The 16,108-nt window shown below is 38.9% G+C and overlaps 3 protein-coding genes across 7 annotated transcripts; 1 reads left to right on the plus strand and 2 right to left on the minus strand.

The window, feature by feature from the left end:
* Positions 1–894: 894 nt before the first annotated feature.
* On the plus strand, positions 895–4,717 carry usp44 (ubiquitin specific peptidase 44). 2 transcript variants are annotated; one of them, XM_055153330.1, is made up of 5 exons: positions 895–2,561; positions 2,719–2,917; positions 3,106–3,214; positions 3,295–3,533; positions 3,608–4,717. In XM_055153330.1, exons 1-5 carry the CDS (start codon positions 1,035–1,037, stop codon positions 3,727–3,729), a joined length of 2,196 nt encoding a protein of 731 aa, XP_055009305.1. In that variant the 5' UTR covers positions 895–1,034; the 3' UTR covers positions 3,730–4,717. The 2 variants fall into 2 exon arrangements, 1 of the variants encoding a protein (XP_055009305.1); XR_008632145.1 differs by lacking the exon at positions 3,608–4,717 and having other exon boundaries at positions 3,080–3,214; positions 3,295–3,434.
* A 29-nt stretch (positions 4,718–4,746) lies between these two features.
* On the minus strand, positions 4,747–8,535 carry LOC110161595 (methionine aminopeptidase 2-like). The gene is made up of 11 exons (XM_020926369.2): positions 8,352–8,535; positions 7,706–7,798; positions 7,568–7,624; positions 7,372–7,474; positions 7,110–7,271; positions 6,835–7,016; positions 6,626–6,720; positions 6,453–6,549; positions 6,239–6,342; positions 6,051–6,166; positions 4,747–5,662 (listed from the first exon to the last, which is right to left on the minus strand). Exons 1-11 carry the CDS (start codon positions 8,503–8,505, stop codon positions 5,410–5,412), a joined length of 1,416 nt encoding a protein of 471 aa, XP_020782028.1. The 5' UTR covers positions 8,506–8,535; the 3' UTR covers positions 4,747–5,409.
* Positions 8,536–8,989: 454 nt separating this feature from the next.
* On the minus strand, positions 8,990–15,707 carry vezt (vezatin, adherens junctions transmembrane protein). 4 transcript variants are annotated; one of them, XM_020926489.2, is made up of 12 exons: positions 15,349–15,707; positions 14,536–14,670; positions 13,719–13,811; positions 13,283–13,467; positions 12,837–13,115; positions 12,387–12,533; positions 12,103–12,250; positions 11,443–11,795; positions 11,165–11,358; positions 10,940–11,046; positions 10,631–10,838; positions 8,990–10,462 (listed from the first exon to the last, which is right to left on the minus strand). In XM_020926489.2, exons 1-12 carry the CDS (start codon positions 15,382–15,384, stop codon positions 9,921–9,923), a joined length of 2,427 nt encoding a protein of 808 aa, XP_020782148.2. In that variant the 5' UTR covers positions 15,385–15,707; the 3' UTR covers positions 8,990–9,920. The 4 variants fall into 4 exon arrangements, with proteins under 4 accessions (XP_020782148.2, XP_055009302.1, XP_055009301.1 ...); XM_055153327.1 differs by having other exon boundaries at positions 12,387–12,545; XM_055153326.1 differs by having other exon boundaries at positions 12,387–12,569.
* Between the last annotated feature and the right edge of the window lie 401 nt (positions 15,708–16,108).

Consider the following 16,108-nt stretch of genomic DNA (forward strand, 5'->3'; position numbering starts at 1 on the left):
CTATGGGAGCCAGTGATCGCGATAACACATCCAAGCACGCGACACTGACTGACAAGATGGCGGGGATGATTTTAGAAATAGAAGAGTTACTGCCGTGAAAGGCGAGCTACAATATATACTACATACAAGCGCTGTATTTTAATGCAGAGCTAGCCGTTGAGTGTTACTATCGCTCATAATTAAAATCCAGCAACAAAGCTATAAACTAAACACAAAAATAGGTTTTTACCAAGGGCAAAGGAATGAATTTAAGATTAACCTACCGCTACTTAGCATGCTAAGCTACTGTTAGCTATAGCTCTATAATCTCTCTAAGCACATAGAAGAACGATGGCAAGGCAGGGACTGTCGGCGATCTTCTCCACTCATACGACTAAAAAGGCAAGGAATATTTTACCATTTAATGACAGTGTGTGTTTGCTTCTCTTATTTCACTGAGCCATACGGCATTTATTATACAAACCAACATTAGAGAGCTACTAACAGTTAAGTAGTTTTTCTGTGTTATAGTTGTTGTGATTCCCACTACATACTTAACTAAATTCATATCGAGCAGTTGTATGTTTTACACCGTATACAGATGTTATGTCACTGCAGTCAATGCGCTCTCTAGCAACGACCAAACTTTTGCCATTCAGTGCGTAATGTTAGTTAACACTTTCATACTATTAATTGGTTGGCTATATTGGCTATTTTCTTCAGCAATGCACTGATTCCCCTAGTATGATCGAAATAATTATCTTTAAGTCAAGTCAAGTAAGCATAAAACCCAGTAGTGAGCAGTCGAGCACCTTGTATATATAGACGTTTACGCAGTACATTGCTTGTTGTTATTGTTTGTCAGTGTTTTCATATTTTCTTATGTTAATCCAAAATGTTTTATATTTTCAGACATTACCATGTCCAGGAATGATCCGATTTCTCAGCAGACCATGGTTACAATGGTGAAATGAGCCTGTTATAAGCTGTGGAGTACAATACAATACAGACATTTGAGTGACAGCCATTTTTCGGTTGGTCAGCAGGTGTGTGTAATGGACAGGTGTAAGCATGTGGGGCGGCTGCGGCTTGCCCCAGACCACTCCATTCTTAACCCCCAGAAGTGGCACTGTGTGGACTGCAACACCACAGAGTCTGTGTGGGCCTGTCTTGGCTGTGCTCATGTGGCATGTGGGCGATACATTGAAGAACATGCCTTGCAGCACTTCCAACTACACCGCCACCCATTGGCAATGGAGGTCAATGAACTATATGTTTTTTGTTACTTGTGTGATGATTATGTCCTCAATGATAACAACACAGGAGACCTAAAGCTGCTTCGAAGTACACTTAGTGCAATTCAGAGCCAGCACTATGAAGTTACCACCCGCAGTGGTCGTACCCTTCGCTCTGCCACTGCTGTTCCTGAAAGCCTCTTGTCATTTGGTGCCCAGGAACTGCAGTTGAGAGATGAGGACCGGATGTTCACTGCCTTATGGCATCGACGAAGATCTCTTATGGGACGCATTTTCAGATTTTGGTTTGGACTTACTGAATGTGGAAAAAAGAGAGAGGAGGAGGAGAGAAAGAGGGAAGAAGATGAGGAGCAAAAAGCAGAGGCCAGAGAGCGAAGGAGAGCACAAAAAAGGCAGATGCAGGAAGAGTTGGACAATGCCCCTCTCAGAAAAAGTCAGCGATTGCGGCGCAAAAGCAAAAGACTTGTGGATGCAGCAATAATGATACCTCCCACAACCAAACTTGCTAAACCCTCTTCTGCACCCAAGTCACAAACTCGAAGGCCTACTACTCCAACTACAAAGAAAGTTCAAAAGACGCAAAAGGTCCAGCAAATTCCCAAAACCAGAAACCGCTCTTCAACCAAATCTAAAGCCAGAACATCCACAACTCGTACACCACAGCCATCTGCACGCCGCAAGCAGAGTAAAAAGCAGAGTACCAAACAGAGTGGCTCCCCATTAAAACGGCGGCCCACAGTCACACCTGGTGTGACAGGTCTGAGAAACTTGGGCAACACTTGCTATATGAACTCCATTTTGCAAGTGCTCAGTCACCTAAATATTTTCAGGGAGTGCTTTTTGCGCCTGGATCTAACACAAGCACTGGAACTTCTTGCATCTGCTGCAGGAAAAGCTTCACCACACTCACCCTTTGCCCAAAAGAGGGGACCTCTGGCCAGTTCAGGCTCCGGTCCAGGACTGAGTGGTGGGTCCTCACGAGGCCGGAACATGGAGCTTATACAGCCCAAAGAGCCAAGCTCGAAGCACATCTCCCTCTGTCACCAACTGCACACTTTGTTCCAAGTTATGTGGTCGGGGAAGTGGGCGCTGGTTTCACCCTTTGCAATGCTCCATTCAGTGTGGCAGCTGATCCCTGCTTTCAGGGGCTATGCTCAGCAGGATGCTCAGGAGTTCTTGTGTGAACTGCTGGACAAGGTGCAGCATGAGCTGGAGAGTGCTAGCAACAATACAAACTCTGGGGGTGTACCACAGCCACAGAAACGCCTCATCAAACAGGTGCTGGATGTGGTCAATACAGTTTTTCATGGCCAGCTCCTTAGTCAGGTAAGACTCTACTTGCAAGTTTAACACTTGGTTTTAAAAACAATTTTAGACATTTGTGATTACCTTGTGTAATCAAAAGATTCTATACTATATTCAGAATAGTTATGCGAGTTATTTTCAGTGTTGATTCTAACCATCATATTCAATCGTCTTGTAGGTGACATGCCTAGCCTGTGAAAATCGATCTAACACTGTGGAGCCTTTTTGGGACCTATCTCTGGAGTTTCCTGAGCGCTATCACAGCAATAGTAAAGAGTCTGCAGCACAGGCGTCCTGCCATTTGACAGAAATGTTGGCCAAGTTTACAGAGACTGAGGCCCTAGAGGGAAGCATTTACGCTTGTGACCAGTGCAATTGTAAGTAAATTGGTATTCACTAAACTACAATTACACTGGCTGGTTTATGCAATTGCTCTGTGATATACATAATTCTTAATTCAATCTTAAGATATTGTTTGTATTTGAGGACTGCAAACACTAAATGTACTAATCATGACTCAATTTATAATTGACATTTAGCTTTAAATGGGATCCTGTTTTTGCAGCTGCTCGACGCCGTAACTCCTCCAAACCAGTTCTCTTGACGGAAGCACAAAAACAACTTATGGTGCACAAATTGCCCCAGGTCCTGCGGCTTCATCTCAAACGTTTTAGGTGCGAAACTACTTGAATGAAGGATTTCATTTGCCTTCATATTTATATTGACCTATACTGGCTTTTGCACCTATGTCCAGGTGGTCTGGACGAAACAACAGGGAGAAGATTGGAGTACACGTCAGTTTTGACCAGCTTCTTAATATGGAGCCTTACTGCAGCCTTGAGGCCTCTCCTAAAGTCTCACCCTACTCCAGTAACAGCAATCCCAGTTCTTCACGTCCGAAGCACTTCTATGAACTGTCTGCTGTAGTGATGCATCATGGGAAAGGTTTTGGGTCCGGCCATTACACATCATACTGCTACAACTCAGAAGGGGGTAAGAGCTTGCTGCATAGAACATATCTAAAAATGAGAATTTAATTGTACTAAATAGTTGTTTGTTTTTTCCAGCTTTTTGGGTTCACTGTAACGATTCAAAGCTGAATGTGTGTTCAGTGGAGGAGGTATGTCGAGCACAGGCCTACATCCTCTTCTACACACGTGTAACTCAGGACAAGGACCGGCCACTGTAGCATTGTCCCAACCCTCCACAAAACTGGATTCCTCTGAAAGATGGTGTCTGGACAGCAGCCACAGGTGTCCTTATTCCTATGGGCATTTTATGAATTAAGGCGAGGTTTTAAGTATATTTTTACATGAGTAAAGGGAGAGGAAGGACTCCTTTTTATATAGATTTCTGCTTTGTGAGTATTGTATATTGTGTTTATATGTAGGTATTTTTTTAATTGATATTTGATTTTTGTACAGTTTAATTTTATAAAGAGAATGTTCACAAAGATATACTTGTATAGCAGCTAAATACAAATGTCACCTAATGTATTTGTGTATACCCAATGTGGTGGATGTCATACTGACCCTAAACTCATTTGGTCTTTTACCAAGAACACACTGCCAGATGGAGGGTTGTAGAATGTTCATAGTTACTGTAACCAGTTTTTAAGGTGCATACTTTCACAGTTAGCCCTTACAGAAGTGCACTACATTATAGCTACCCTGAACCTTCATTTGAGTAATTTGTGAACAATTGTCTGATCCCATCAATTGGATATGAGAAAATGTATCCTATTACCCATTCTCTTCTAAAGAATGAGAATTTTATAAATTAAGATATTAACTTTGAAAGTGCCCTTTTTTGACTAAAGCTATATTTTGGTGCAAATGGATTCTGCTTTGTGGCAGTCCCCTTCATACCTGCATTTAGAAAAGAATGTATTTTTTTACTGAAATGCTCAGAGGTTTGAGACACCTGTTTTACTAAATATTCATCTTTGCTGATTGTTGTACATCACCAGCAAGTGTACATACTGTATTTAGCAGTCAATACAAATTGTATTTATCTAGCCTTTTTCAACCATGTTTTGTTCTGTCAATGAAAGGAAATTCAAAGCACACTTTTCTATCGAGTTTTTGTAACTTTGGAACTTGTACTATGCAAATTCGTACCTCAATTTCTATAGAAATTACCTCAATAAATGAAAGTATTTTTTTCATTTTTTTAAACTGCATACTGTTGTTTTTAAACAAAGACCAGGATTTGATAATGATTTATTTTGAACAAATAGTGGCAACAGCCATTTCAAAGATATTTTACAAATATCAAAGAAAGTCTTGAGGACCAGAGTGAAAATTTTCCCCCTGTAGCATTAAAAGCCAAACATCCATCTGCAAATATGTGATGTAGGAAAATTTATTTTCAGCAACAATCTCAATTCTTAATGTTTGCAATTGCATCTGGCCATGGATTAGTCTGACCACTATTGAACCCCATCTGTACAAAGGTGCTTAATAGAACTTGAGCACCAAGTACTGAGGACTCCTTAAGTGGTGACAAAAAGCTAAAAGAAAACTGGTAAAACGTGCACCCCCCATGCTCACCTTGAGTTTGAATACTAGAATGCACCAATGCAGCAGCAAAACAAATATATTTTAACTGTTAAACAGTCAAAAGTTTATATTTTGTATAATCTGTAAGACATTGCTCTGAATGTCTAATCAAAACCACATTTCCTCTTATATAAAGAACAAGCTTGTAATTTTCTATTATTTTAGAGACAATTTTGACACCAGTCTGAGAACCAGACCACCCCTCTGTAAAGTTGAGGTAACACCACATGGCTTACATTGCCCCTCCCACTGACTGGTTGACTGCAGGTGATGGGTGAGCAGGTGGGGTAGTACTGTTAAAGGTGGGCTCAGTAGTCGTCTCCACGGCTCACCACCTCTTTACAGGTGGGCCGGAGAAGAATGGTATGTTCGAACTGAGCAGTGTAGCAGCCTTTGCTGTCACAAAGTGGAGGGTAAGGGTCCACAATTCCCAGGTCACACAGGTTTTTCAAAGCCATAAGATACTTGCTTTCACCCAGGCGGTCGAGCCAACGCCGGCAAAATGCTAGAGTGCCAAAGTTTTCATTAATTACATTTAACAGGTGCTTCGCCCTCGGCAACCTAGAAAAACAGACAAAATGTATTGTTAAAACAATTAGCAAGTGCCATTAAGAGCACTTAAAGCTGGGGTACCAGACTTTTTTAACAGTAAAATAGTGCGTTTTCCCCGAAAAGTAAGCTGTAAAAGCAGCACTTGGTGACAAAGCATTTTAGAAGAGCCAAAGTAGTGCCAATTGCACTTTTGACAGTCTACACTAGTTTAATTTTCCTGAAAAAAAATTGCTCTAGAGCCAGGCATGTATGTGCCTGAAAATTAAATTAATGCATTTGGAAATTTAAAAATGTGTCAAAGGGTTTATGAGAACTAGGAACTAGTTAAGATTTTAATACCTACTTTCTCCTTTTACAGATTAAAAATCAAGAACCCCAGCTTTAATGTCATAATTACCTGATGGGAACATGACCAACATCAAAGTTTTTCATATAGTGAGAGCACTCCATGTCATCGTGAACCACGCCCTTTCCAGTGCTGCCAAATGTTTCAATGGCATAGACTTCCCCCTCCTGTGAGAATATATCACATTTTTACAGTATGCAGGTCATCAGTGTGAGCCACCTTAAAAATGACCAACTCACCTCCATTCTTGTTGCCTCCCCTCCTTTGACAATGGGCACTGTCTTACCAGCATGTATTCTGTACTGGCCAATCGAATGACCATTCAGATTCCGAATGGGTTTTACTAAAATGTAAATGAAGGGCATATTAATGACTCTTTAATCCCTAATTTTAGCTACTTCAACAGCACAAGAAACACATTACTGGAATGTTGATGTATTGCTACAGTATTACCTTGGTATGTTTTGCCATCTAGTTCTACTTCATAGGACTCCATAACTTCTTGAATTGCCTCTCCGACATCACATAGACGTACATCAATTCCAGCATTCTGCATTATTTATATCAAAGTACTTAGAAAGCAAAACAAAACCTCAACATAAGATTAAAAAAAATTAAAAAATAACCTTGATCCCAGTATTTGTGGCATCTTTAACAGCCTCCAATAGCTTGTCGTATCTCGGGTTAAATGTGACAGTAAATGCACAGTCAATAATTCTCCCTACAACAAGAGGACACTTTTAGGGACAATTCTAAAGCAACATCAATCACAACAGTAAACAGTAATATATCTTTACTAAAAGGTAAAGACATATTTTCAAAAGATTTAAGATACCATTAATGTGGGTGCCAAAGTCAATTTTGCAGACATCATCATACTGAAGCACAGTCGTATCTCCAGCATTGGGGGTGTAGTGGGCAGCACAATGGTTGAGGGAGCAGCCAGTTGGGAAAGCTAGACCAGCATTTAGTCCATTCTCCTTAATCAGTTTACGAGAACAGTCCTCCAGTCGTTCACTATATTATAATGTTAAAGTTTGTAAACCCACACATTGAAAATCTACCTTGCATTAAAAATATATATATATATTTTATATATTGTTGGCTTACCAGATTTCAATCATAGTCAAGCCAGGTTTAATAAAACCTTGCACATGCTGTCGGACCTGCCTATGGGCCTCAGCAGCTTGTCTGAAATCATTCCACATCTCTTCATTGGCTTGATCCAGGACCTTCCTCTCCTCATTGGTCATACGCCAAACAGCACTGCGACTGCAGAAAATGCAGTTATGTAATATTGGTAGTTAATGGGGGTTATTTTAATCTAAGAAGTCTAAAATAATAAAGATTATCATCAGCACTTTGACCTTACCCATCTTGTGATACTGGGTAGTCACACAGTTGTCCAATTGGGTATGCTCCATTTGAGTATAGCTCACAAATTGGCACAGATGGTGGATTAGTTTGTGCTTTGGCTACATTTAAAAAACATAATTAATTACAACATTTATTTGCCCAGTCTTTTGGACAATGTATTGTATCACATTACAAAAACTAAATTGACATACGTCCTTTCTTCTTCTTCTTCTTTTTCTTCTTCTTCCCTGAAGTATCATCATCAGCATCTTTTAATGAGAAGCACATGGTTTACACTGACAATATACCGAATGAAATCTGAATTCATATTGTTGGACCACTGCATATACCTTCTTCGCCATCCTCATCTTTCTCTTCAATGGCATGTTTGTCAAGCTGCTTGGTCACTTCTGTCACTGCATCCTGGCCATCTGTCTCAGCACCTGCACGTAAAATGTTTTTCTTTAAAATCTTGCGAATTTAAATTGAATTAAATTTTTTTTTGCAAATAAAATTACAATCCACTGACAGAAAACACACCACAGCACCTGCTCACACATGCATGATGCATGATCAACTGATTACATGTTATAGTTTATAATATGTTACAGATTTGAGTCTGGCAGCCAAATCGACCAAACATCGGATGGGTCCTATGGTTTTACAAGACTAGTCTGACTAATTTCATTCATATGCTGAATACGGATAACAGACCGAGATAACTTTCTACATTGCTGTCAAAACAATATTGTGCAAGATGACCAAACGACTATGAAACGTAAATAACAAGTGATATAGCATCGAAGCCCTTGTGAGTATATATTCACATAAACTTTAATTGAATTTAAATTATTAATTTACAAAAGCAAGAATTATTTTTAGACCAACAGAGCCAACTTGTTTGGTTTGTAGTGGCCGACTCTCACCGTCCGCATGAAGTTACATTAGCAACATTAGCACAACTAGCATGTTACGTTTCGAGGTTCTACAGCAAACCTGTTATTGGAGCCTTTTTCTTCTTCTTTTTCTTCTTCTTCTTGGCAGTTTCCTCAACCGGGTCGGCATCTTCTTTCTCCTCCGCTTGACCATTTAGCTCCTGATTTGAGAGTTCTTTCTGCTCTGCAGCACGCTCCGCTACCACGGCCGCCATGATTGCAAGCAGGAAAGGGAAGCACAAAGGATTGTGGGAATTCTGCAAAGCGGCGCAAAACCAACGCTGCGCAGCGTGTTGCGCCAACGCGTAAAGTTTATGAGCTAAAATTAACCAGAATCCACTTTGATGTTAAACATGTATTAAAGGTGCACAATGTAACTTTTGTGGGGATGGGGAATTCAACTCCTGCTTGTCTTTATACAGATGTCACATATGTAGCCTCATAGACTGTATAAAGAATATATTTATATATGTTATACTGTACAGTATTTTTACATAGAGTATATGTGTGACTAGTGGAATATTCCACAATGTGACATTAAACTACTCAACTTACTTTGCCTTTATTAAACTACATTTTATTATTGCTAAATGATACACTAAAGAACCATACTACTTTACAGAGGCTGGGAAAGTGAAGGAGTGAGACAGATAATATTAATGACAGCCTGTGGCAAACACTCATTTTAACATATGAGTCTCAAGAATAATATTTCATTTTATTTGTGTTTTTAATATATTCTTTTTTCAGTGTAAAGTTTTACTTAAATAGCCAGAAAGGCTGTTCACAATGTGGCGGTGTCTTGTGTCTAAACAAACAAAAGACAGACATTTACAAAATAATACAGATCTGTGTATGTTCAGGGGTGGACTGGGTTCATAAACAATAGCCCAGTGGAAATATCATGTAACCTACCAAACTGGTTTATTCTCCTCTTGAGTGTAACATCTCCTCTGAAATTTGAGAGTTTTTGTCACACACATACACAAAGTTTTTCTTTTTTTTTTTTTAATGCAGCAAAGTATGAGCCAAGAAATCTCATTGTTTTCTCAACTGAATAATTTTAGAGGGAGTAAAGATTAGATGAGATGAGACTTTTGACTAGGGTCAACCACAGAACAAAATATATCATTGATCAGGATCCACAGCTGAGATGAAAATCTCAAAATCAAGCTGTTCATAACATTCAGTTACAAAGTGAACTAACTGTAACTGCATAGGCAAAAACAATACAACAGAAAATTGTACTCTTTGTCTGTTTTGTATGACTTTGGGTTACATTAATTTACTTCTATTGCAATCTTAACTGCATTAAACAAAGTGCCTCTGCATGTAGACATTCATAGACCCTACCCAGAAGCTCTTCTGCAGATTTCATTCTACTTTATTCTCCTCGATTGTCATGATAATATGCAAGTACTTTGCTTCCTAGTAGTATGGTTTAAGTGGTTATAATACCTGAGTTGTGTCATAACTGTTGTAGGTTGTATTGTTTTTGAATAGGAATTTGCAAAACATAGATTTTAGAGACAAGGTATAGCTTATCTTATCTTATTTGAGACAATCAAACATAAATACAATCATTTGTCTTAGTTTGATGTAGTTTAAATCAGATTTATATATCATAGTTTCAGTCAGCCGCTTCATCATCATCAACATCATCATCACCATCATCATTATCTTCAAAGGTCTGCTCTTCAATTGTCATTATTGAACGTGACCGTGCTGCAACTTGTGAAGCCAAGGCTGAGCCGAAGCTTAGAGCCTGTGAGCCATGAATCTCAGTCAGTCGGTCCATTATGGAAACAGTTGGTACTTTATCTTTAATAAAGTTGGCTAGACTATTTAGCTCAGCCTCCTCCACTGGGACACCATCATATTGGTGGTGCTCAGATGCTCCTCCTCCTCCTCTTTTGGATATCAAACCTTGTCCTGTCTGCTCTTCCTCTGGCTCTAAACCACAACTGAACTCCATCACTGGTGTCTCCAAAGGGTCAGGTCCCACAGTGCCTTCTCTTCCTTCCTCTTTATTTCGTGTGGTGTACTCTGATAAATGCTTTCCCTCTTCTCTACCGGGCTCTATAGATTCCACAAAAATTAAAGTCAGTGTAGGTTTGGGAGTCGATGCAGTAGAGTCAGAAGTTTCACTGTTGGATGTAGGTGTCTCAGCAGCTGCAAGAATATTAGTAAAATCAATAACAAATCTAATACTTCAGCAACATGTTAGGTCATAATTAAACAAAGCTTTACACATTTGAATTATCCACACTTACTGAAAAATATTTTTTAAAGCATAACGGGAAGAAATTAAAAAACCATTAGTCATGTATCAACAATCACCTTGATCATTGAACAGCAGCTGTTTCCTCTTCATCCTCTCCCCCTCTGAAGCACGGAAGCAAAGTACAGATTTTAGCTCTGACAGGACACGACGTGACTCCTCTCTTTCTCTTCGCTGGCGCTCACGCTCCTCTGGTGACAACATGTCACACCAGGATCCCCTCCCTTCACTGTCTGTATCTGAGTCAGAAACATAAGCCTCCAGTTCCTATTCAAAAAGACAGAAAAAAATTTTAAGACGCAAATGCATACAGATCATTAGACCCGACCTTAACCCTAATAAAAGATGATACATCTGGTTAGTCTCACCATTTCCTCTGGTACAGGGTCTTTATCAAGGATAATAGGATAGGACTGAGGAAGATCTGCGATGTCACACGTAGGTGGACAACATCGTTTTGCATCTTCAGGATCTCCTGATAAAGACAGCAATAAACTCAAAAAGGCACTGCTGCTGAGCTATGGTATTACTTATTGGTATTATATGATTATTGCCATTTTTGACAAAAATTAAACAAAACATAAAATTCTTACCTGAACTGATGTTGGCCCTTTTCAGCATGCGATCCACTTGGCCAATGGTGTCCTCCCAGCAGCCTATGCTTGCCTGCATATGTGGCTGGAGCTGGTGAAGCCGGTCACTAAGGTCCTGATAGCCTTGAAATGGCATCTCTGAGGGTTCTTCAGAAACCATCATTTTTTCTAAATCATCTTCCAGAATAATCATCCTGATACAACAACCAAAAAACAGATTACCTCAAATAGAGCTGTTGGGAAATGTTTCAAACTTTACAATTTAGAAAGAATCTCACTCGCTAAGCAGAGTCTTAAGATGCAGTTGCAGACTTCTAATAGATGTATGCAAAGTGTTGAGGTCCCTACATTTCTCTTTGGCCCTTCCTGCCCTGTGAGATATAGCCTCCCTTGTCTGTGTTTCAAAATGGCGATGGAAATCATAGCTGCGTTGCATGTCACAGAGACACTTGGCCAGTGTGTTGTGGAGCGGTTCAGTCACTATAGAAATGGTCTGATATATTGGTGACAAAGGAACAGTTTCTTCTTTTGGTGCATTTTCTGACAGCTCCTCTACTCGTGGAGGTGACAAGAGGAGGGCAAGACGGCGAAAACATTCAGAACTTTGACCCAGCCACAACTGGAAAAGCATCTGTCGGGAAGAGCATAAAAGCAAACCAATTCAATACCATTGTTAGAATTCCCTCTTTTTTGTCAGTGCATACTGTTGCCACACACTACTAGTTTATATCTTAGGTAAAGACTCTTAGCATGGTGCTGACCAGTCTTAACTTGGTGTTTACACAGCCAAATGGGTATTTCACATATATTACACATATATACAGTATTATCCATTTTTCCTATCCAAATTATGCTCATAAGGTCACATATACAAAGGGTTACACAGTGTAGCACAGATAAGGCAGTCTGTTTTTCTTCTCCACTAAATACTAAGGTACCTTAAGGGCAGGAAGACTGTAGTCATCAGTCAACTCCTGGGCCTGTTCATCACCCAAGTGCTCGAGTCCCAATCCCAGTCCAAGCTCCTTCAGAGGAACCGCAGATACGTAATTAGTCACATTATCAATTTCGGAGTTCAGTGGGAAGGTTCAGAGGAGTTAAGGCCATTTGACAATATGTAAATAAATTGCCTATTAATGCTTGTTTGAACATACAAAATAATGATTTAGTGAAAATGTGAAAAACAAACTTTGTCATGTAACTCTTTCTGTTAAAAGGATATGCCTTGAGCATGTGACAAGTAGCTCTACGTGAGGCCCTGAATGCTGAGCGGAGAACCCTGTACAAGGTCTTCCTTAGTCCAATCAGCTGCTGCCCACGTGGCGTTGTTCCTGGCGCTGCCCTGCTAAATGTACTAGCTGCACTCACCCTGTCGAGTAAACTTGACAAGTGAAATGTGATACAACTGTGGAAATGTCCCAAAAAAGTAGGAAAAACACAAAACACAAAATTACAAAATAGACTAAAGCAAGCTAAAAAAACCAGCTATGAATATGAAGTACAATAATGTGATAATCAACAACACTAATTCACAGTTACCCCAACATATAACAAGTACACATAGGGATTGCCAATAAAATTCACAGGTATTATAATTAGCAAGCTCAGGTGTATTATATTATGATACATCTACAACTAGTATTATTGTTTTAAAAAAGTAGAGCATACTTACAGGGTGAACCCCCTGGAAATGACTTCAGTCTCTTGAACCAGTCGAAGAGCTTTGCGGGACAGTCCAGTTAAAGTCTTGCTGTTATGGACTAGTGTCTGGATCTCTGTGGTTCTCGTGTAGACAGCTTTTTGCATACGCCTCTGTCTCCAAAAAACAGTCCCTTTGAGACCAACCCAGGTCAGCAGTGCTAGACCCCATGGGACTGCAGCTACTGACCACAGGCCATCAGAGCACACACTGATAAGCACTGCAGCGAAGCCTACAAGTCCTGTCACGTCCCTATGGAAAGGATAACAAATAAAGCATATCTATTAAGGCACAAAAATATTGAAACTAATTATGTGTTTAAAAATAAATAATTAGTTTAATATAAACATATTACATGCATTTCAGTTACATCGTAGTAGGCAGTGTACATTATATTGTGTATAAATGAAAGTCTTTACCAAATTGAAGGCTTGAAAATAAAGCCTGGTCTTGGAATGGTCTTAGCTTGGCTGTCTAAACCCAATGGTGATGATCCTAAGGTGAGGAGGCTTGGGTCCAAAAGCTCAATCAGCTCCACGTCCTCTTGCAGGAGCACATCTTGGTCCAAAATACATCGCACAGAATATTGACCAAAGACAGTGTCCTGTTATAACATATTATAACACTTCAGTACAGTACTTTTTTATTATTATTATTATTTATTTATTTATTTATTTTTATTTTATTTTTTTACAAAGGTTTGTTGTATTTTGTACAATGACAATATAATCTAATTTCATTCACAATTAATTTTACAATTTGCCTTGTCACTCCATTTACAGTGGCACGTGAGGATAAAATTAGTGGGTCTTTGCACAGGTCTAGAAGTAATTTTTAACCACATTCAGAACATACCAACTGTTGTTGCAGCTTTTTGGTTTTGACAGCCTGGTAAAAAGGGGTCCATTGCCATAAGGCATCAGCTAGTCTCCATAACGCCCCTCCCTTCTGTAAAACACAATGTATTCATTAACAATCTTTACAACTTTGACTTCAAATGCTAACCATGCAAACTCTAGTATAAACAAAATTAAATGAAATTTAAATGAAAAGATATAAGTTTACATTATGAACAATGTTAATACTTTGTGTTGTGTAGAATGTGTGAAAATGTCAGGTTATGCCTTGCAGATTATTTATTCAGACTGTGGGCATATACTGATGTCTGGGTGTTCAACACAAAAATGTACTTCAACTGCTGTGGTTACTGAAGTTAGTAGATAGTGATGTCCTGTTTCAGTGTAATTTTTTAAAGAAAAGATTGCATCATATGAGTAAAAAAATAGCTTTCATTTTCACATTCCTCATTTTCATTTCAAAGAGTTACACTGGGGAATAACACATCTTCTAATCATTCCAAAATGGTTATACTTAACCATAGAAATAGACTTATAGTCTATTTAGGATAGATTTTGATTACAGAAACATTGTTCATGTCACCTCCTAATCTTTGTCTCACCTGTAAAGAAAAACTGTGTACAATAGAAGATGACATTTAAAGAAAGTTCCTGAAACTGTTTGCTTTAAGGAAAGGCAAGACTGAGCAAATGACACATAAACCTGAGCAACCCAAGATACATCACTGATTAAAAAGTGCATTATCACTAGTCTTAGTTGGAATTAAAAAGGTACTAAAATGACAATTAACACAACAACAACAAATAACTCTTACCAAAGTTTGTTTTCCATTACTGAGAGCTGTAATATCTTCCTCCAGTTCAACGCATTCCTTTTCACGGGAAGCAATTGGACATGCTTCAAAGTCTGTATGGCCCAGATCATGTAGGTATTGAAATAGTGGTGAATTCTGCAACATAAACGACAATAAGGCACTAAATGTAATGCAAAATATACTGGCTATTCAAAGAGATGCAACCAGCTCATGACCCATTTAACACAGCTGTCTTGGTTTTTAAGTAGCAACAGTAACTGGATCACAATTTGAGTACACAGACAAGCAATAAATAAATAATTACAATATGGTTACTCACTTGCATTGTCAGAATAAGCAATGGCGCATGATATCAACAAGCACTGCAGCCAGACATTGCAATAAAAGGTTTAGGTGTGTTGTTAGAGATCATTGCTGGTCTTTTGGATAATAAAACCACTCCATCACCAACACCTCCCACAACAGTTGCATTTGCAGCCCCAGCGATTATGAATTAGAAACAACAATACACACAGCAGCTAAACGTCCCGCATGACTACAAAATCTACTTAAATTACATGTGGATCTGAATGGAGCAATGAATGAATAACTGGCAGGATATCTGATAGATGCTAACGCTCTCATCAACCTCAGGAGCTAAAACCAAAAACTAAACTAAACTAAACAAACAAACAAACAAAAATAATCCTTATACAGTAATTCACAAACACGTTTTACTGTTTAGCCCTTTATATTTAGCTCACAATTGGTGATAAATTAGCTACCGACGTGTTATCAGTTTATAATCTGTGGCACCATGGCCGAGCTACATACCTCAAACACAACATCTTCATCAAAATCATCAGTCATTGCTGCCAGACATCTATACAAGGCCCATTTTGTGTACTGAAGTTGTTGGTGGATATCGGAGAACTCAGGTTGAAGTTGAGCCTGTAGCTATTTGCTAGTTGTGTGCTAAAACTACATTTCCCGGCGTTCTCCTCTGCTTGTTTGCGGCACTTTACACGCATAGACTCTAAATGAGTAAAATAAGACTTAATTAATTTATCCTACTTAGTTCGTCTTTTGAAAACGCACATAATGCAAACTCAAATAATCAAAATAGAAAATATTTAGCAGCTTTAGAAATATAAGTATGCTTTGCGAGCGTAGCGTTCTGTGTAGATGTTGTGGTAGAGCACCCCTGGCGTAGATGTGATAGAAGCGCCGAAATAACAACTTCAAAATAAAATCGATATTTTTAGAACATGTATTATATTTCTTCTTCATCCGTCGTGAAAAAATAATATATACTTAGTGTTTTTGAAGTGTGACATAGAAAATAGTGAAAAGTTTTTTTTTTTGTTTTTTTTTTTTTTTGCCGGAATGTGTTGCAAACACATGTAGCGTAAGCTAACTTGACTGTTAGGAAAAAGCACCGTGGCTGAAAAGTTTGAAAAATGGTGAAACTGTGAAACGTTTTTTTCTGCGGTGGCGATGTAAGAATAAGCAGCTTTGGATATGTCTGTTTTCTTCTTGGAGTTATTTTTATATTGACAAGAATGTCGAAGACGAGAGAAAAAACATTTTTTCT

Source organism: Boleophthalmus pectinirostris, unplaced genomic scaffold (genome assembly GCF_026225935.1).
Source record: "Boleophthalmus pectinirostris isolate CB_2022bp ecotype Guang Dong unplaced genomic scaffold, ASM2622593v1 HiC_scaffold_18, whole genome shotgun sequence".
Classification (NCBI taxonomy): Eukaryota; Metazoa; Chordata; class Actinopteri; order Gobiiformes; family Gobiidae; genus Boleophthalmus; species Boleophthalmus pectinirostris.